At 35.8% G+C, this 21934-nt stretch overlaps 1 protein-coding gene across 5 annotated transcripts in view; it reads left to right on the top strand.

Moving 5' to 3' along the window:
* The window catches only part of LOC137290618 (otoferlin-like), a 177030-nt gene that overhangs the window by 125178 nt on the left and 29918 nt on the right, over nucleotides 1–21934 (top strand). For 4 of the 5 annotated variants that reach the window (XM_067821680.1, XM_067821681.1, XM_067821679.1 and 1 more), the window contains 6 exons: nucleotides 2409–2579; nucleotides 5929–6086; nucleotides 9660–9707; nucleotides 10965–11107; nucleotides 12154–12242; nucleotides 16901–17047. In XM_067821680.1, the coding sequence (XP_067677781.1) occupies nucleotides 2409–2579; nucleotides 5929–6086; nucleotides 9660–9707; nucleotides 10965–11107; nucleotides 12154–12242; nucleotides 16901–17047 (756 nt within the window). The remainder of the gene's footprint in view (nucleotides 1–2408; nucleotides 2580–5928; nucleotides 6087–9659; nucleotides 9708–10964; nucleotides 11108–12153; nucleotides 12243–16900; nucleotides 17048–21934) is intronic. The other variant, XM_067821682.1, reaches the window with a different exon arrangement.

Here is a 21934-nt window from a genome sequence, read left to right as displayed (position 1 = left end):
TAATGGGTGTGGTGCATCAGCCCCATTGGCCAATACCTGGATGAGTTTATGATAGCATTAATGTAGTGGAAATCACTGTTCTGCTTCATGGCCACTCACTAGATTGCCTGTAGAGCCTCCCACTTCAATAATCCCACACACCAATGATCACCTTGGTGTCATTAAAAATCTATAAAAATGTCTGCTTTAAGTCTCTTTGTGTTTTTATCGAATTGTTTGTAGAAAGAAAAAATCAGAAACATCCCCCATGGCATTTGTGTACATATCATAAGGCTGGCTTTGTTTGTATGGGACCAAATGGACCTCCCAATTTGAGAACACCCTTTGTCATGCGAAACAATGCTGTTTGGTTGAGGGTAGATGAACCATGCCACAGCAAAATACGGGCTAGCTATGATGTAGCCTTTTCCAGAAAGCCAATACCCCCTCTCTGAAATTTATCTGTACGCATGGGATGTTTTGTTTTGCGTTACTGACCTGTTGGTAGGACACTAGTAAAGCCATAAAACAAATTGAAGCGCAAAAGCTTCCAGTACATAAAACAGTTTCAAGTGCCAAATTAAGAGGTCAGACGCAAAGTGAAAAAAATGGGTATTTGCCTTCTTGCATGTATCAGCTTGGATGGTGGGAGTCAGCCTCACTGGGGTTATCAACACTTCGTCATCTTCTGCAATAAAAACAGCAACGGGGAAAACAAAAGTTGATATTCAGCACAAAAGGCATCCATATATTATGTTTAATGTCATGATGTGAACACCTTTTCCCAGAAATGTGCATTTTATTTTCTTTGCCAAAGAATCTAAGTTTAGTTTTGTAATGAACAACTATGTGAAGAAATTGGTATTTGTGATTGAAAATTGATAACCTTAAAGTTAATCAAAGATTTTGTTACTTTAGCCTTGTTTAACTTGAACATCTGACTGTATTTATAGTTTCTCACTCTACAGTTTCATACACATGATCTGTAACCAACCCTGTGCCTAGAAAAAATATGGAACTTTATATAAAAAGAAACATACACTTGCTGAAAAAAACAACCGACACATTCCAGGTTTGTAGGAGGGTGGGGCCTGATTATATGGTTTTGATTAAGCATTTTAAATTGTGTGGCAATCCATGTTAAAACCCCACAGCTCTGACTGATTGAAAAAATCCAACCGACACAGCTTGGTTGCTATGGAACCTGCTTTATGTAAAATCTGCACATAAGCATCCATTTGTTCTCATAAGGAACAAGTAAGCATATTTCAAGAAAATATGCTTATCAAAGAATGTTTATTCACTTCTAAAATCTGAAAGATATTATCATGTGTGTTTAAATTGGCATTTCAGTAAACGATATATTGCCTGTATCGTGCATGTGTGTTGAGACTGATCCCTCAGTAAACAATATATTGCCTATATTGTGCAGGTGTGTTGAGACTGATCCTGCAGTAAATGTTATATCACTTATATTGTGCAGGTGTGTTGAAACTGATCCTTCAGTAATGTTATATTGCCTATATTGTGCAGGTGTGTTGAAACTGATCCTTCAGTAATGTTATATTGCCTATATTGTGAAGGTGTGTTGAAACTGATCCTTCAGTAAATGTTGTATTGCCTATATTGTGAAGGTGTGTTGAAACTGATCCCTCAGTAAATGTTGTATTGCCTATATTGTGCAGGTGTGTTGAAACTGATCCTTCAGTAAATGTTATATCACTTATATTGTGCAGGTATGTTGAAACTGATCCTTCAGTAATGTTATATTGCCTATATTGTGCAGGTGTGTTGAAACTGATCCCTCAGTAAATGTTGTATTGCCTATATTGTGAAGGTGTGTTGAAACTGATCCTTCAGTAAATGTTATATCACTTATATTGTGCAGGTGTGTTGAAACTGATCCTTCAGTAAATGTTATGTCACTTATATTGTGCAGGTGTGTTGAAACTGATCCTTCAGTAATGTTATATTGCCTATATTGTGCAGGTGTGATGAGACTGATCCTTCAGTATTGTGAAGGTGTGTTGAAACTGATCCTTCAGTAAATGTTATATTGCCTATATTGTGAAGGTGTGTTGAAACTGATCCCTCAGTAAATGTTGTATTGCCTATATTGTGAAGGTGTGTTGAAACTGATCCCTCAGTAAATGTTGTATTGCCTATATTGTGAAGGTGTGTTGAAACTGATCCCTCAGTAAATGTTGTATTGCCTATATTGTGAAGGTGTGTTGAAACTGATCCCTCAGTAAATGTTGTATTGCCTATATTGTGCAGGTGTGTTGAAACTGATCATTCAGTAAATGTTATATCACTTATTTTGTGCAGGTGTGTTGAAACAGATCATTCAGCAAATGTTATATCACTTATATTGTGCAGGTGTGTTGAAACTGATCCTTCAGTAATGTTATATCACCTATATTTTGCAGGTGTGTAGAGATTGAGGCTACATTTCCCATGGAGTCCCTGCTGTCAGTGCAGGTGTTTGACTGGGACCTTGTTGGAATGGATGACCTCATTGGTGAGAGCAAGATTGATCTGGAAAACCGGTTCTACAGTCGCCATCGGGCCACTTGTGGACTGGCTCAAAAATATGAACTGTAAGTGCGAACATTTATTTTAATGTTTTTGTTTCGTTTTTATAATCATGCAAAATAGATTTCATGTGCTACCCCTTGGAAACCCTTGGAACTTTAGCTGGTTTACTTTCATTACAAGATGTAACAAAATATAATTCAGAAAACCTATAACTTGCTTTTCTATCAAGGTTACAATTTATATTGTTTTATATAATAGCAGCTAGATTGTGCTATGGTACCATCCTAAAACTAAAGCCCAGAGTTGACGCCTCATGTGCCATGCACCTGGGACCTCCAGATGGCAATGGTGGTCATCAAAATAGCAAACTTAAATCATGATTATTTTGTAGCCAAGAGGCTGAGATAGAAAAATGAATGTCTTGTCATTATTGTACTGGGCTATAACCAGACATTCATGCTCCCCTGTAAGAAGCAAATCCTTGGCTAATTTATTCAATTAACCATCTTAGAGGTTTGTAACAATGTTTCTAATTGAGGGAGTTTTAGGCATGAGGTACAGTGGCATCATGGGACATTCAGGGGAGGTAATCTGATCTTGTGGCCCTGACGTCTTCATCAGCCATGTCAACACATCCCCTCTGGGTGTGAAGAAATTTGTTAATGATGACAAGTAGATTTGATAAGGTGTGAGATCAAAACACTGTTTCTTTACCTCATTAGAGAGACGGCCTCAATTAAGCGACAGTTCCCTTGAATGAGGCTGCAACATGAAAGGCCAAGCTCCCAGTCGACTTGCTAACTGTTTATCTACACATACCACATAGGGCCTAGCGATCAATTTTTTTTGTTACTTGAAAAAACAAAAGAAGACAAATTGGCAAGCGAGTTCTGAATCAGTATTTATGGAACTTGAACATGGCCAAATATAATGACTGCGGAAATGATTGTAACATGGCTGAAATTCCCGCTTGTCACATTGTGCTAAAGAATCTGGGTAGAAATGTTCTTTGAATGAGGAATGGCACTTTGTCAAATTTTGATGTTTGGACAGGCAATCCCCAAGACCTTTCTCTCAAGGTAGATTGGTTTTCACTTCATTTGTGGTTGATAACCAGGCAGGATGCACTGGGTGTGATCCCTGTCATTCACCATACTAATTTCTTCTTTATCTCCTGGCTGCTAATGTTTGAGTGACAGCTACCTACAAGGAAAAAGGATGGGAGAGGGCTCTCCAGCATATTTTCAGCATTTCATTTTTGTGTCATTAGTGGATGGTTTTATCTATTCCCAGACAAGTCACCAACAGTGAGATTATTTTAACAAATCCAACATTTTTTGCTAATTTATGTTTTAAATGTCTTCTTTTTCAACCAGATTAGATTTGGAATTGCCAAAAATATATGTGTAATGAGACCAAGAAATGCACATATACATGATTTCAAAATAGGAAAAGAACTTGCTTGAGGAAGATAAACATAAAATTGATGTATGTTTTCTGAGAAGGAAGATGTTGTGCTGATGTGTAAAATTTCTGGCTTTTAAATATTGAACCTTTACAGCATGTGACTTTTGTGAAATTTCAATCAATATTAATATTCTCAATCAGGCGGTCATGTTACAACACACAGTTTTTCTCAAACCAAAAGCCTTAAGCTATTAAATGAGGCTCTGTATGATGTTAATTCCAAGTTTTTACAGCAAATGTGTTTTGACCTTAACATTAATTTCCTCTTTGTGTGTGGTGTATAAGAAACTAGGAAATGTTGGAATAGATTTCCGTCAGAAACATTATTTTTTCTCATTTCACATATTCACCATGGAATTCAGGAATTTCTTTTAAATAATGCTGAAATCAAAATATTGAATTATATTAACTTCTCAGTTTGTGGATAAGCTTGTGGGAAATTTAATACTGAACGGTTTAAGAATTATATATTAGCAGCTACCTCCTACAATGATAAGAAAGTGAATAATATTATTTAAACAAAGTCAATAATGTGGAAATGCTGTCTGACTGAAGAATGATTAAAAACATCCTCAACTGAGGCATTTCTGTCCAATTTGTTTGTTGTCTTGTAAACATTATCTTTACAGTGCCTGGGAGGGCAAAAGATCACAAGCTCTGGACACTTCACTTTAATCAAGAAAATTAATTTTGACAGTCTGTAATGGGGAGGAAATTGAATGGAAATTGCACAAAATTGTCATGTGGGGGACAAGGGGAATGGTACTTTTCCTTCTTCCCATGGGAGAGCCACTCATCCAATCAAACTGCTTCCTCCAAGTAACATTTATCTTATTACAAGGGTTAATCTCATGAGTTGAGACAAATTAGGGAAGATACAGGCACTTTAATTCTATAATAGTCCAGGGATGCAGTCAGTCCAGGTACTGGTAATAACACCAGCAGTTTCAATATTAACATTCTGGGTTATTCCCAATGACAGGGAAGCACAAAATTAACACCTTGCCCTCTCTACTTTATTCTTTATATAATGTCAAGTTTATGTCAAATTTTGGTTAACGTGACAATTGCTTTTCTCCACCTATACACCCATCACGTTAGTTGTGTGGCTGTGGTTGCTCCGCCTATGAGCAGTTGGCAATTAATAGTTTAGACTTGTAACTATCAATTTTTACATTTTATTTATTTTTTTAAGATTGAATACTTAAGCACCCATACAACTTCCTGTCTTGCATTTCTTGCATAGTGCCACTTCTTACAATCTATCATCAACAATTATTAAGAACATATTCCTATATTTCTGTTTTATGGAGTTATGAATGTAAAACTCAGTATGAACACTTCACATAAATTTATGCCAGTGAACTATAAACATGCGTTTTTAAGTTGATACCCTCATCAATGCAAACATCTTCAGGTCAATTCTTAGAAACATGTAAACAGTGCCTTCTATCTCACACATCTAGTAGGTTAATCTGTGACACAAAAGAATGATAACAGTACAAACCCAGAGACACTGTCCAGTGCAATATTGCTACCCCAGCCCCATCCCCCATATCATCAGTCACCCAAGGATCTATTCACTGGTGTGTCAGTTCATGGGAAAATACATGTGGAAAGGGTTGTTTGATGTGCAAATGAAATGCAATGTAATCAATTTAAATTTCGAGGGTAGAGGATAATAAATATGGCAGGATTATATATGTCATAGTATGAAGGGTGTCTTTGTATGATGAAGCACAGATGATAAAGGTTTGGGGGCTATACATATAGGACATTTTTCAGACAAAATAACTCCTGTCTTGTATGCAATATTGTGTTCATGCATGCAAAAATAAGAATTTATCACATGATAAATACATTTTGAAAGTACAGATTATTCCTATCATTATACAGACAGAAGCTCCAGGTGTAGTTTGCATGACAGACTATGTACTATTGCAGGCATGGTTACAATGCCTGGCGGGACCCCCAGAAACCAACCCAGATCTTGATGAAGATGTGTAAGGATGGCAAGGTGGATGGACCTCACTACCAGGCAGGCAAGGTCAGGGTAGCAAACAGGATCTTCACTGCACCACTTGAGATCGAAGATGAAAATGGTAAAATTTTATGAATAATGCTTCATACTTCAATTTTAAATTTTATTTAACGAGGTATGATGTTTCTTTTAAATGATATAATATAGGGTATTTTGTGTTTTGATAGAATCTATGTTATGGATGTAACTGTTTCACTTTTTCTGGTTTAGTATTATATGTTAATCTAGTTTTGGTAATTTCTGCTAGTATTTTGAATCCAGTATTAAAGAATACTATTCTTAGATAACATGTAAAAATGAAGTGTTTCATTTTTCAGTCGTATTGTTAATATTTTCAGTGTCAGAATATCGTTTCAAGTAAATAATTTTTTTACAAAATATTTAACCATTGGTTAATGATAAATATTTCTAAACACAGATATATTCCAGATGTTTTTCAGGTATTAAATAGGATTAAACTGATAACAAATAATCAAAAACATGAAAATATCAGAAACCGAGGACTGGATCACCATATGACTACGGCATGTCAGTCGTACTTTAGACAAAATGGAGGTGTTTTGTTTCCAAATAAGGCAAGCCTGCGTGAACAACTCTCTCAGTTTAATGTCCCATGAAGAGTAACTCAAACACACATAGCAAACCCAATCAGCTGACTGGCAGACGATCTGGCTCCATGACACAACTACATCACACATTATTTGTCTCTAAAGGGTTTTTCCAGATTTGAACTTCTGATGTCAAACCATTATCGGTCTAAACTCAAATTTGGCTGAAGTTACTGAGGCCTAAAATTTGAAACATTGTTTCATTTATACACACTAAGAGAACCAAAATGGATTTTTAATTAAATTTTGTGTTTATTAATCCATATGTGCAAGTCTCAAGGGAATGGTCACCTCAGATAGTTAATACATGGATGTTGCAGTTAGATCCTCAGACTGAAATTCACTGTTCTTTGTTGACAGTGACTGTTGTTATTCAATAAATGAAATATATATTTAATCATGCCAAGATGTTTGCCTCGATTTATGGTGTTGGAGGCTTCATGGCTGTGTTCCATCAGTCACTTCAGCCATTGTTTGCTAAATCAGGGGAATATCATTTAGTTTTAATAAATGACAAACTCCATAACTTATTCATTAATTCATGAAATCATAATGTTTAGATAATGTCTGATTTTAATATGATTGATTTTATCAGGCATTATCATATTTAATGGTCTGATGTAATCTGTTTCTGGAAGTTTCAGCTAAGTGAACAATTTTTTATTTATGACAGTGTGAGAGAATATACTCACCTCCAAATATGAAAGGTGTGTGTATAATATATTACACAGATAAATTAAATGAACATGTTCTCATGTTTCAGATAGGAAAGGTCACAACAATAATAATGATATTAATGATATTCAATACTAGTGTATTTTATCAGTAATAAGTGTATAAAGTGTAAGTCCAATGTGTTTTAGTAAAAAACAGCAGAATTTGTTCCGTGTCTCAGGTTATTGAACTCTGATAGGATATTGTTCCAGTTAAGTGGGGGTACATGAAAGAGGGTGGAAGCTTGTTAAAAGCAACCGTAATAATTTTGAAATGCTTTGTTTTAAATTTCTGGATTTGACAGTTCTGCTGAAAAATAAGCAACTGTTATGACTAAAACTGTAAGCAATCTGTCTGATGTTGACTTTTGATATTTATGTTTATCCTATTAATTGAACATTTGAGATTGTGCAATTCAATTCCTGTTTCGTCTGATGGGATTGCTTATTAATGCAAACTGATCCTGTGGTACATTAAGAACAGTTAAAGCAATTTGTATATATATACAGGTTTCCATTTTTATGACATATTAAAAACAGTCTAAAAGGTGCAAGTTCATTTTTGTGTGACTGTATACATACAGCAATAAATATATAACTTAATATTTCATCAGGAGGATATTCTAGAAAACAAGTGATAATGTCATTGCACACCTAATTGATTTATTGTATTAATCAATCTCTCTCAATTGAGAAAGAAATGTTAAAGATAGTAGAAAATCTATGGTGTTATGTTTGGAAAGGTCTCAAGTTGGAATCAATTAATCCTCATGCCAACATCAAAGTTGTGATACAACTATTTTGTAAATCAATTCCCTACATTAAATATTTATTTCTTATCAAATATTTGTTTCTGTTGACTTTGAGTATTTCTTTATTTAATGTTGTTCTGCACAAATATTTTCTGACACTATTTCATGAAAAGTTTTGCTTTGTCACTCTCTTAGTCATCTCTTACGTCTTGTACAAATGAAAGTAAATATTGATGTTTAAGCTTTAGCTTCTAAATTGTCATAATCATAACCTTTTCAAATAGAACACAGACTTTGTGTTGGGCAGAGAAGTATGTACACACATTTCTCTTCTTGTGTTCATTCTCTACCAAACATATAGCAGTCCCCAAAATATACTTGTCCTTTATAGATTCTGCAGATCACGATCACACAATACTTTAATCAAGTTTATGTTTACATCTCCAGACCAGTTTATCATGATAACATTGCATTTTTGTTCTTTCAATAAACTTAGGACTTTTTAAAGTCTAATTATAGGTCATCCAGCACGAAATTAAAATGTCCACCTAATTCATTTACAAATGAGATTTGATTTGGTATAACTGCCTTTCATCTTGTAATGTAAAGATTGTATTTGTTGCCTGATCACATCATGGCAAGTTCCCCAGACCTGTATGTGGCTGACTGGAAGGAGACGTGGCTTATGGCTTCTCTCTGATTGTAAAGCTTTTTTTTGACACAATAGTTTGTACGTTTCCATATAAAAGAAATCTTGGATGAAATATGATTAATGGGAATAAACGGCATAGTCCGTGCACTTGTCCTAAGTTGAGTTCCGTGCCATTTTCCTAATGTCAGCAATTGTTTCTGAGTTAAGCGTTTGTCCTGCCTTCTTGCGTTACAGTCCTAAACCAGGAAGAAAACATGGGCAAACACTTGCCCCCCTTGCTTCTGCAGTAGAGCTGATGGCCAGTCATTACTGAAGGAAATTACAATATTTTGCCATGTAAACAGATTATCAGAAACGTAAACAGGAATAAATTAGATGCAGGCCTTGCTCTGAGAAAGTGGACAGACCCAGTTAAATGCCATGACTAATGTGTTTGGATAGGCTGCAAGCGTAAATTGGCAGATTGCCTAACTGGGGTCAGCCTCTATTTGGATATGACCCTTATGTCTGAACTTTGACCCAACTATGTTTACCTTCTTGTTTTTAAAGTTGTTTTGCTAAGTTTAAAATTGAGAGATTAATTGTCACATGTTGAGAGCATTAAGTTTCCTGGTAGAGGAGGGAGGAATAGGTAGTATGCTCATTTGCCAGAGGAGGGTCTGAAGTGTTTATGCAAAAATATTTGCTTACCAATTTTTTTACCTAATGAAAACATTCAAGTGGGTCCATTATATGTCAGACAAAAATCAAATTGAAAAAGTGAAAAAAAATTGCCTCACATATGGCAAGTGGGGTAGGTAGTTAGTCAAAAAAGATTTGTGTGTTTTGCATACTTGGGTAAAAAGAAATTAAGAAATGCTGGAACAAGATGTACAAAGTAAACATCCTAAATATGACTATTTATTAAAGATGAAGATGAGGATAGGAGACCCAAGAAAAAACGCAGAAAATCTAAGGGTAAGTTGTCACCCGGAGAACACCCAGGGTCCACAGTGGTTGATGACGTTGTTTGTACTAACCAGGTGTCTTGTCTGCCACTTGCTTTCACTTGGGATTGCCTTCAGTGTGTTGTCACGCCAGTAACACGGACAACATCAGATGCTGTAACAACATCTTCAACTCACCACTAAATATAACATACCTAATAAGTCAAGTGTCGCTGTATACCACTGTTGGTTCATCCTATCCACTCCTGGTGCTCTGTTTGATGGTGTCTCCATCTGATACTCTTAGGCTTCAAACTTGCTCACTCAGCTTTAGGAATCTGCCATAATCTGATCCTATATCTTTCTTTCCATTATTGTAAAATGAAAATGTGTTTTATGTGTCTGGCTGCATGGAATCTGAAATCAGAAGGAACGATAAAGGATCTGTGGAACTGTTATTCTGTTGAGTCATTGTATGTCATTTGTTTCTTTGAAGCACTACCTAATGCAATGATTGTAGGATATTTTTCAAAAAGACATATTTCTGATTTTACTTTCCACAATGTTCACCTACATCACTGTCAGACAACAGTAATGTGAAAATTGATAAAGTAATGATTCAAGAAGCATGCAGAAGCCATTGATACATTTTAAACATTAACCATAAATACTAACTTATTTTTGTACTGTTATAAATAACCATACCTTATAACCTTGACTTCTCAATTTGTTGTATGTTGTATGTGTATCAGTATGCCTTGTAATGAAGTTTATGTTCTACTTGCAACATTCAGTGAGATTTGTTTTCAGATCATCAGCTCATTTTTTTTGGCATCTGTAGTTGATATAATTATTAATGTTTCATATGACTTAAAGTTTTATATAAGATTTCTTGTTTGACTTTCCCCTAAATTGAATCAAATTATTAATTTTTTTTGGAGGAGATAGTGTTTGGATTCTCCTCTCTTTCACCAATGTTCAGGTTCAAGCCCCTGTTGTATGTGTGTAGATTCAAATAAACTGAGAGAATTAGAGACAGGAAGGCATGAAAAATTCAAAAGTTGCCTTAATATTTACCAGTTTCCATCACCAGCTTTGACTAGCATTGCGGGATGACATCTGAGAATAAATGAAGGAACACTGCCATAAAGTTTTGTTCCCTTAATTGTTTCCTTCAATAAATGAATATTGATATTCCTGCTAATGTGAGCTACAGAACCTGTTGTATCCCTAATGTTTGTCAGGTACATGGTAGATGGAGTATGAGGTATGTTGTGTTAAATTGCAGGTGTAAAGAAGGCAACAGATGAGCATCTTGCCCTGGCTGTGTTGAACCACTGGGAGGAGATCCCCAAAGTGGGCTGCAAACTAGTGCCTGAACATGTTGAGACCCGGCCTCTCTACAACCCAGAAAAACCAGGCATTGAACAGGTAGCCATTATCTCACCACCACACAAAAAGCTTAATCTTAGATGAATACTATGTTTTTCAAAGAGCATCTAGCTGAGGCTGAAAATTGAAACATGAAGAATTTGGAGAATCTCATTTCTATGTGGCTGAACATTCCAAAGGTTGGTCAAGTCACATGTCTTCACACGTCTTACAATACTCTGAATTTGAAGACTACACATATTGACTCTGGTCTAAACCCTATTACAGACTAAGTGCTAATGAAGTAATCCTTAAGATATGCTGATGCTGGTACAGACATGTGTAGTCACGCCTTCTTCCGCTGTTCAGAATGCTCACTATTGAGATGGTCAGGAATCTCTTTTGGATGGCCAAGCAAGCCAATATTGAAATCTAGCTTCGCCACCTCTATCCTAATAATCATTGCTGTCTTTGCAAATCCCACTTCTTTAAAGTGTATTTGTTCCAAAGTTTGAAATCGTAACCCTCAAGCATGGCTTTAAATTTCTCCAAACATGTTGAGTGTTGACAATGTCCACAAAGTAGGGAGAAAATTCTTTGTCCAGCGATGGTTTGTTTGACTATAGAACCTGGGTACAAGATGTTGACCAGAGCTGCTTTCAGTAAACTAGGCATGATGGAACACACACTGTAACCATTCAGGCTGAGCAGCATACAGACATGATCAGCAGATGGTTGTCAGAGGAAGATATATTCCTTTTACCTGCAATTTTGTGACATATTGCACAGCATATTGATGCTGTTTAATATATATGTAGGCATATGTACATGCGCATGCTGATATATCCTCACATTTCATTCATTAATACAAGACATGCAGGGATATGTCATCACAGTGTTGTCTTCATGGAAGACTGATGTATATAGTTCCGCTTACTGATATATCAACAGACACAGATGAAGTCACTGGAATAAATCTAAAAAGGTTAATACAAATATGATTGAGTTGTGATCATGGCTATATCAGAAAACTTGCAACTTTGAACTTGCTGCTGATTGTTTTTACACTGGTTTGAGACTGTTTAGACCTGAATGGTATGCTCCAGGGCAAGATTGAGATGTGGGTGGATATGTTCCCTATGGATATGCCCTGTCCTGCAGCACCAGTGGACATCTCTCCACGCAAACCCAAGAGGTAAGGTAACATAGGAGGGTAAGATCGGCATCCTAGTCCTTCATGAACACACACACCAACCTACGTCGAAACTATGTTTACACTCCTGTTCTGATACCAGTTGGAGCTTATGTAGTTGTGTTCTGATGATTGAAAACCAATCGCAAGAAGGATTAAAAATAATTATTGACTGTGAAAAGACATATTTTCGATTAATCTGAATTTTGCTGCTTTATTATAACACACTTAAATAAGTAAACTAACCATTAAATTTGACGAACAGTCATGAACAAACATGTGTTCAGCAGCAAAAGGCTATGCGCATTGTATTTATAGTTTTGTATTCATTACTATGGTAAATATGAATATCACCTGTCTATGAATACATCTGTTTGATAAATAACCACTTTTATACTTAAATAACAATTAGAGTGTCTTTCTTGCAAGCATGCATGCATGCATGCATTTCAGTGCCTGATAATAGTAGTTATAAAACATATTAATTATAAAAAAACTAGTGAAAGACCTTTGAAATTGGTGATTACATTAAAAATATATATATACGGATTATAATCAATAATCCTTTACCACAAGTCCTTCGTTAATCAATTGCCGATCTGGTTTCCAATTCCCATCACTAATCATTTGTCACATTGTGTCTGAATATCACTCACACTGAAATACTTCAGACTAGGGCATATTTACCATTGGCCTAGAAATAGCATTTGGGATTCATTTGTAACCTCATTTTTTAATGGCATATTTAATTTTAATACAATAAGGAAGTGTTGTCTTTTTGAAGTTCCAAAATGTAGTGTTAGATTCTTTCATTTAACAAAACTATTTTTACTTGGTTTGACAATCCCCAAGTACATTGTATGTTTTTTCATTATTGAAACTGTTGGAATTTACCACAACATTTTCCAGAAAAATACATAGATAACCTAACAAAGACAGGAGACAATGACTTTAATTTTACAAAAGATCTGTGCCTATCTAATTTTGTGTTTTTACTGTTAGTTTTATGAAGTAAAATATGATTTGATTTTTACCATCATAACTATGGATCTCATCCTTATTTTCTGACATACAAAGTTCACTTTCAGATTCCAGCTTGATGAACATTCTAAAAATATCACTATATCAAATTTATTTATAAGTGCTAAACCAAGATACTGATAAAGTAGAGAACTAATGTTGGACGTCACTTTGTTGATTTTGAGCCAGATAGAGTTGTAACAGAGAACTATTTTAAAATAGGTTTATTTCAACAGAAGTGTACAAAGGCTCTATCTTCCCAGATTCACCTTTCTTTCAATACATCTATATTTGCATTATTTACTTTCATAACCCATTATTAAGACTTCTTTATGCCGTCAAGCTCTCTTCAGAGTTCTATATAGTCAGATTGATTAAACACACAGTTTGCAGTATATTTTGACTATTATAAGTACTTATGAATTTTATTAATAACAAATTCATGAAATTCTGTCTTAAGTTTGATATTTAATAAATTAAGCTGTAATGAGTATATGTGTTGTTTCATGGTGCACTCACCCATGTTCCAGCTTTCTGACCACATAAAAACCATTAATCACATATTACAACAAATATGGCTTGCTGAAGATCAATCCTAAACTGAATCTTCATCGCTCCAAGAAAACTGTCACACTTTATTTCACCAAAAGAATCCATTAAAACAGCTAAGCAACAAATACAGACAACAAAAATAAATTCAAACTACATGCTGTTTACGTTCAAACTAACCATTCTTAGCATTTCAGAATTTGAATGTAATGGAAATTGATCTAGTATTCCAGTAAAATCATTCAATAACTAAACAATTTGACTGTTAACATAGCAAAGCCAGAAACACAGACCCTGTAGGAGCACATCAAAATATTCTTGTTTCTCATCACTTTTGAAAAAGTATGGATGGGCAGATTATTTCAGTTAATATCCAAAACTCCTTGATTTCTGTGGAAATTTACACCTTTTCTCTGCTAGAAAATCAAAACTAAGAAGTGTGAAAAATTCATGCATATTTTGAAAGTCGCAAAATGCATTTGAAAAAACATATAAAATCTTAGAGCTGGGTCAAATTTTTGGTGCAGCAGCAACAAGAAACATGAATTTTTTTATCAGTTGCCTAAGGAAGAAATGACATATAAATGACTCACAGTTTCCCGCATATTTTAAAATATCTGTATTTCTGATTTTGATGGTTGTTGAACAATTATTTACACATGACAAGTCAGTATATTAATTTTCAAATATGGCCTGTGGGTGTTTTTGTGAGTATTTCCTGCATGAGCCAGGAGGGGTATACTGCCGAGACAATTCCTCTCCATCCTAATAATCATTGCATCTCAGGTTGCTGGCAAAGTTGGAAAACATCAAATGCAGTGAAAATAACCCCCTGCAGGTTAGGAGGTTGTTGTCTCCCATTACCCACATTGTGTTACTAATTACTTACAATTTGTTTTTCTCTAAAGTCTGTCTACAAATGACATTATAGCAATTTCGGTTCCATACAGTATGTACACCTAAGGCAATGAGAAGACGAACATAAGCTCAAAGGAAAATTATTTCCTTTCATAAAGGTTATGTGTGAGTCCATGGTAAAGATCGTGCCTTGGTCATTACTGTGTGTATGTAGTTTCTTTCTGCCCTCGCAACAGGAATCCACAGTGCTAATGCTGCTCAATCTGATACATAGTGGTGTGAACATTTCAAGGATGTGTGGAGAAAGTTCATTTTATAGTGCAGTCATATTCTTGTCTTAATAAAACAGAACAAAATTCATTCCATAAATCATAAGAATCATAAGAAATCTGAAATCATGTGTTTATTATATAATGCTAACTATATCATAAGTCATGTATGAATATCTCTCAAACAGTGATGGGGCACCTGTCATTAATACATGCAGAGGCAAGTGAATTGTTGATCTCCAACAACATGTGAGCGTGTATTACAAGTACAAATAGAGAATTGCATCATACATCATTTTTGTCCTTGATGCATCAAAGTACAGACAGATACAGTACTTATTTTTAAATGTATATAGGATTTACATATGAGATTTACGTAGGAATGATTTGTCAGTATGCCAGCAGGTAGATCAAGTTTTGTAGGATATAATGAAGAAACCTCAGTTTACAGACCTAAATGGAAACTTACCTGAATTTAATCCTATACATATGCATGCTACGCATGATCAGAAGTGACTTTTACAGGTAGCTGCCAGTCTAATCACTTTAGTGCTGATTTCAATTAATAAAGAACTAATTCACACCTAAGTTTGCACTTCTAACTAATCAAATCTTTCATCTCACATGTAAATAAGAAAATTCTGCCCTATTCAGGAAGATATTGAATAGGTGATATTTTTGCAGGCCTGCCTTTGATTTCCATCTGGGAATTTCCCATATGTGCAAGAATTTTGTCATGTGATTATTGACTAGGAAACTTCATCCTTCTTGTGGTTGCAGCCGTGTGTGTGCTGGAGAGAAGCAGCATCTCCTGATGCATGGTACTGCAAGCAATGAATAGAAACCAAAGTTAAATACACATATTCACTTGATAGGATTTGGCTTGAAGCTACCGGGTAGCAACAAACACACTTTTATTGATGCTTCAAAAACCTAAATATGTAGGAAGAAATATATAATGTTCAAGAAGGGTAAGTCATTCATTTTGTTATATTAACAGTTTTATTATAAAACTATTGGCTAAAGATTTCAATGTAGGCAGGGTACTTGTGATAATTTTCACTTTGTCTCTTTTTAAATGGCTAATCTCTTAAAAGTACATTATCATTCTTTTTACAGACTTACTAAATTTCTTTTGGAAAACATGTTGGGTAATTTTTTATCAGAGGCAATAAAATAATTGGAGAAACGCTTTGTTTGTTTCTATTCTTAGTGTCATCAAAGCTCTTAAGGATTTCACTAATTTGCAAGGAATATTGACCTGTCACTCACTAGTGGTTAAACAACACAATCAACCATGTGGTGCCAAAAAATAACAATAAAAGAATTTCTTGATTATGAGGTTACTATACAAAATAAAGAGAAGTTTTATAATGATTTTTTTTTTTGCAGTATTGTAACAATATGATGTCAACACCAGGGTGGTAGGATGTTGTTATAATGGTACCTTGTTGGCCAGATGATCAAACTAAGAAAACATTATGTTGTTGTCACAGTCAATTTAGTGGGAAACATGGATTCTGTGGTGCAGGATACATACTATTGTTACAATGGCATGTACATGTCACTGTCAGAGAAAAGCAACCATGTTTTTTCAGGAGAATATTTGACTTGCCTTTGCATGTGTTTGTGGGAGGTGCCACAAATGGAGCAGGATATGCTGACCTAGAATCATCAATATCTTAGAGTGATTCTGAAACACATACATATTAGTCACAACCATACAACAGCAAAAATATCATAATTTTTTATTACATGTTGATAGAATTTGAAGTTATTACATAAAGACTTTATATCCTGTAATTTTGCAGTGAATCATAAAATATAAGTAAATATGTTTGATTCTTATTTTATATGTCCTCTTCAAGTCAATTAAGTGAAAAAAATACTATGTGCTGTCTACTTCAAGACAAATTCAAGAATAGTGTGTGAGTTTATGTACAGATGAGTTCACATCTATTTCAGCTATGAGCTACGCTGCATCATCTGGAACACCGATGATGTTGTGCTGGAAGATGACGCCTTCTTCACAGGAGAGAAGATGAGTGACATCTATGTGAAAGGATGGGTGAAAGGTTCAGATGACATGCAGAGCACAGACATTCACTACAGGTAAGGGAACAAACAGGTGAACAGTCTGACACTACAGTAGTGGCATTACAGTGCAGCTGAAATTGAGCTCAACAGTCTGATTACAGCTGCAAAGTCCAGTAACAACTTGTATTGAGCTCAACCGCTTGATTTCAGCTACAAAATTCAGTAACATCTCAAATTTAGCTCAACAGTCTGATTACAGCTGCAAAGCCCAGTAACAACTCAAATTAAGGCCTACAGTTGTACAGCTGCAAAGTCCAGTAACAACTTAAACTTAGGTTAACAGTGTGATTACAGCTGCAAAGTCCAGTAACAACTCAAATTGAGCTCAACAGCCTGATTCCAGCTGCAAAGTCCAGCAACGACTCAAATTTAGCTCATCACTTGTACAGCTGCAAAGTCCAGTAACAACTTAAACTGAGCTCAACAGTGTGATTACAGCTGCAAAGTCCAGAAACAACTCAAATTGAGCTCAACAGTCAGATACCAGTAACAAACTCAAACTGAACTCACAATGTGATTACAGCAACAGAATCCGGTAACAACTCAAACTGAGCTCAACAGTCTGATTACAGCTGTAAAGTCCACTAACAACTCAAATTTAGCTCATCACTCATACAGCTGCAAAGTCCAGTAACAACTTAAACTGAGCTCAACAGTCTGATTACAGCTGCAAAGTCCAGTAACGACTAAAATTTAGCTCATCAGTCGTACAGCTGCAAAGTCCAGCAACAACTCTAATTGAGATCAACAGTCTGATTAGACCTGTGTTGACAATCCTGTAACAGCTTTACATTGGAACAATCTATCACATCTTGGCATTGCATGTGAAAGCAATTGTTTTTAATATTGGAGGCTTTCCTTGTCAACAAGTCAATGAATGTAATCAGTTTATTGCTTTGACTTTGCTTTGATTATGAAATATGTACACCATATTTCTGTGATGATGAAAATGGTGTCAAAATACACCATTTTGCTCTAACTGACATTCAGTAATGTTACACCCAATCAAAGAATTGTAGTTTTCATATCACTTATTTAATCATCATTTGTCTAAGTATAAAAATGCATTAACAATATAACATTTCTATAAGTGTATAGGATTAAGGTAAGGTGTCAATGTGATCACATGCTTTCATCATGTTTGTAGATTGTTGAAATTAGCCTATTACCAGTCATAAAGTCATTAGTGTGCATATATATGCAGTGGAATTATGTTTCTCGAAACATTACTTTCTTCATATATGGTGACTGATAAAAGTATGTGATAGAAAAAGTCATGTGTGAGTTGATTGCCTTTTGATTTACTTGTGGTTGAGGTTCATACATCCCAGAAAGTATGACGGTTGATGAAGCTCTGACACTTGCCATGTAGGCCCTGCTATGTGTCACAGTTACTAGACCTGAGGTAGCCTTGTTAAGCACATGAGACATAAAATCTGATGTATTTAATTATTTGGTGGCAGCCTTATTTTCCCTGTAGTTTCCTGCCACCTTGAAGCGATGTCTTTACTTAATTAGATAATGCTTTGAAGTAACGTCCCAAACCTTTCCTCCTGATGGCCGGTGGCTAGAACACAAAACGCGGTTCTGTAACAAGAGACATCATTCTACATCTCCTGGCGCTGGATACTTGTCTGTGAGGCTATTATTACTCTAGCTAGTTCGCTTTTTATTATTTCTGAAATGTGATTTTTGTATTTTGACATTTCGAACTCATTCCTGCTTTGGTTTTTGTGAATCACTCCTACCTTTAGATTCTTTTAAATTTATGGATGTTTTACGATTCATGGATTTTCACATCACCATTAAGTCTTGAACTTATATCTTCTCTAAATGAAGACTGTAAGCTTTGATGGACTTTTCTTAATACCAGCTGAAGGAACGGGCAGATAGTAATGGTCTTAAAATTCAAGGCAAGCAATGTGGTTAGCAGTTAATTTTAACATAATTAAGACAGGTATTGGTTATCACTCATGTTTACAGTGACAATAAAGCTTATATTTTCAAAACTGAAAAAAACATTAACAAAAAGTTACAAACATTTTATCTGTTGGCTGTACCTTTTGAATAGTTTTTAAAGGTTACAAGAATCAAGTAGATAAGGCATTAAAATATCTTGATTCGTTGAAGACCATTTCCATGGCAGTATACATGGTGTTGATGTATCCCTGATCAGTGAACCTGTGACACCAGCAGCAGTTTGGGTGAAATGTTAAGTACCAGAATCAGTTGATTAACTCAATGTAACATCCAGGGAATGGGGCTTCAGTAGGGTCATGTAGCTCTTGCCCCAGTAATCACAGGAGACATTGTTTTATTTTGTCATATGAAAGTGTAATTATGATTAAATACATTTAATGGTACTCAGACATTTTCCGTTGCTAGGGATGCTTTCAGATCAGCATCATGAGACAGTTATTTTTGTGTCACCTGAAGAACAGGTTCCTACAGACTGATATCATGGCAGTTTTCTGAAACCACAAGAGTCAAAAATCTAAAACTTGAATGTTAACTTCAATGCATGGCATCCCTATTGAAGTGTCAGTTGTCCCACCACTGATCTGTGTAAGAATACTCTTATAATGATGTCCTGAAACTGTGAGTACAAGCTAAGTCCATTAATACCTTCATATACATAGCCTTCTCCACAGCTGTAAGTTGTTTCAGTTGTCTGACAACATATTCTGAAGCATCAACTTGACCAACTGATGTCACACAGTTTTCAAAGATTATACTGCAATCCAATTCTAAATGTACAAGAAGTCAGGGCAGCCCTGTGGGAAAGAAATCTTTGGTAATTATTATTTCATTTTTTGGGGGGTAATCGTAAAGTCAAGTATCGAGGTCAACTAGCTCTGTTGTATTCCTGTTCAGAACCAGCTTGACTGCTGCATGTTTCTTCAGCTTGCAGTGAATTCTCAACAGGCTAAGTATCCTTTAGTTCCTTTACCTGTGCCCAAGATGAGATATGATCAGTCAGTGCCACTCTACAGCAGTATTGTACTGCAGATGCTCTGTCTCCCCCTTTGCCTCAGAGCTGCATTCCTTTTCTAGAGGTCTTTGATACATGTATGTCTATGGAAATTTCTCACAAATTCCACTGCTGACCCACTGTCATGGATTCACCTGTACCAAGGAAAATAATTTGGTTCCTTAGAACAGTAAGCTGAGGAGAGCGAGGGATGATCGCCTGATGATCTCAAGTTGCTGCAGTTTTCAGGATTGAAAAAAAGAATGTTCAAATCTTGAACCTGTCTGTCCGTGTTTCTCATTGTGTTAACTCATATTGCTCAATGACTGATGACAGATATCCACTTACCATTCTTAATGGCCCTGGCCAATGGATGCTTGATAGGTTTTCAGTTACTCTGTACTGCTCATCTGTAGGCTATCCTAAGTTATGGAGTGGACATGTTGGTGTGGATTGAAATTCTTGATTGGATAGCTGTCAGAAATTGTCATCCAGTGAAGAATACAAATCATTGTGAGTGTTACAATATTATATTCTGTCAGCTCATATTTTATGGTACTTGAACAGAATGAATGTGTTGTCAATACCAACCCATCTGGGATAAATGTTGAGTTTATCACTATTCTGTGATGATTTTCCTCTTTACCCAGTATTGGGTATTAATGTATAAACATGAATAAATATCCAGGCATGCCAGGAGAAGAGGGAGGTGGCATTTCAAAACTCATTCTAGAATGGTACCAGTGTTATGCCAGCGATTATATTCGTGACTGGTCTATAAAATTTACCAGTGTCTTGGAAAAGTTTACAATCATGGCTGATCTACAGATGGTACCAGTGTCGTGAAACGGTTCCATCCATGCCTGATTTATGAATGGTATCAGTGCCATGGAAACGATTACATTCATGGCTGATCTATGGGTGTTACCAGTGTCATGGCTGATCGCACCCATGGCTGATCTATGAATGGTACCAATGTCATGGAAACTGTCACACCGATGGCTGATCTATGAATGGTACCAGTGTCATGGAAACCATTACATCCATGGCTGATCTATGAATGGTACCAGTGTCATGGAAACCATTACATCCATGGCTGATCTATGAATGGTACCAGTGTCATGGAAACCATTACATCCATGGCTGATCTATGGATGGTCATAGTTATGTGGCAATGGTTAAATCCACAGCTGATCTTTGTCAGGGCAATGGTTATGCCAGTGTCTGACCATCAATCACAGATGCTTGCAGTATTGAAGAAATGGTTTAGTCATTAAAAGTAGCAGGTGACTGTTTCCAGTCATATTCCTATATGATCCTCATTTCCATGATCATCATCAAGACAGACACCAAGGATCAATTTTAACTTGCTTTGTGATCTGATAGACTTTATGTGTGGTCAATGCTCAATTGTGAGAAACAGTATCAAACTATAGGCCAAGTCATAATTGTATATTAGTGATGTTTGTTCTTGTGGAAGAATGTGATAGTGATACAAAATGTTTCCATTTGTGCTTGGTGTGAAAGATTAATTGTAGGGCAAGTTTGTTGTGCTAGACTAAGATTGAAAAGCATGTCTAAATACCAGGTCATATTGCTCCCCCATCATTGGAATGTCTGGCAGGCCCCTGTGTCAAACACCAACCACAAAACACCCCTCTTGTGTTGTCAGTCACCATTACTAATCAGAATATATTTGTTGATACTGGCTGGTAAATAAGCATAGCGGAGATCCACTGGGGAAAAGCTGTGTGAATCTGTTAGCCAGGCTTCCTGTTTTCAAACTTGCATCCAGGCCGGGATTGTTGACTGAAAAAATTGACACCCCTTTTAATGTGAAGGTGTTTGTTGACAGAGAGATGTGCACCACAACAGGCCTAGTGCACTTGTTGGGGTCCAAACTTTTACTGATTGGAAACATTGCTAGGTTC

Source organism: Haliotis asinina, chromosome 7 (assembly GCF_037392515.1).
Source record: "Haliotis asinina isolate JCU_RB_2024 chromosome 7, JCU_Hal_asi_v2, whole genome shotgun sequence".
NCBI lineage: Eukaryota > Metazoa > Mollusca > Gastropoda > Lepetellida > Haliotidae > Haliotis > Haliotis asinina.
Note: the sequence above shows the minus strand (reverse complement) of the source record. Positions and strands in the feature narration are given on the sequence as shown.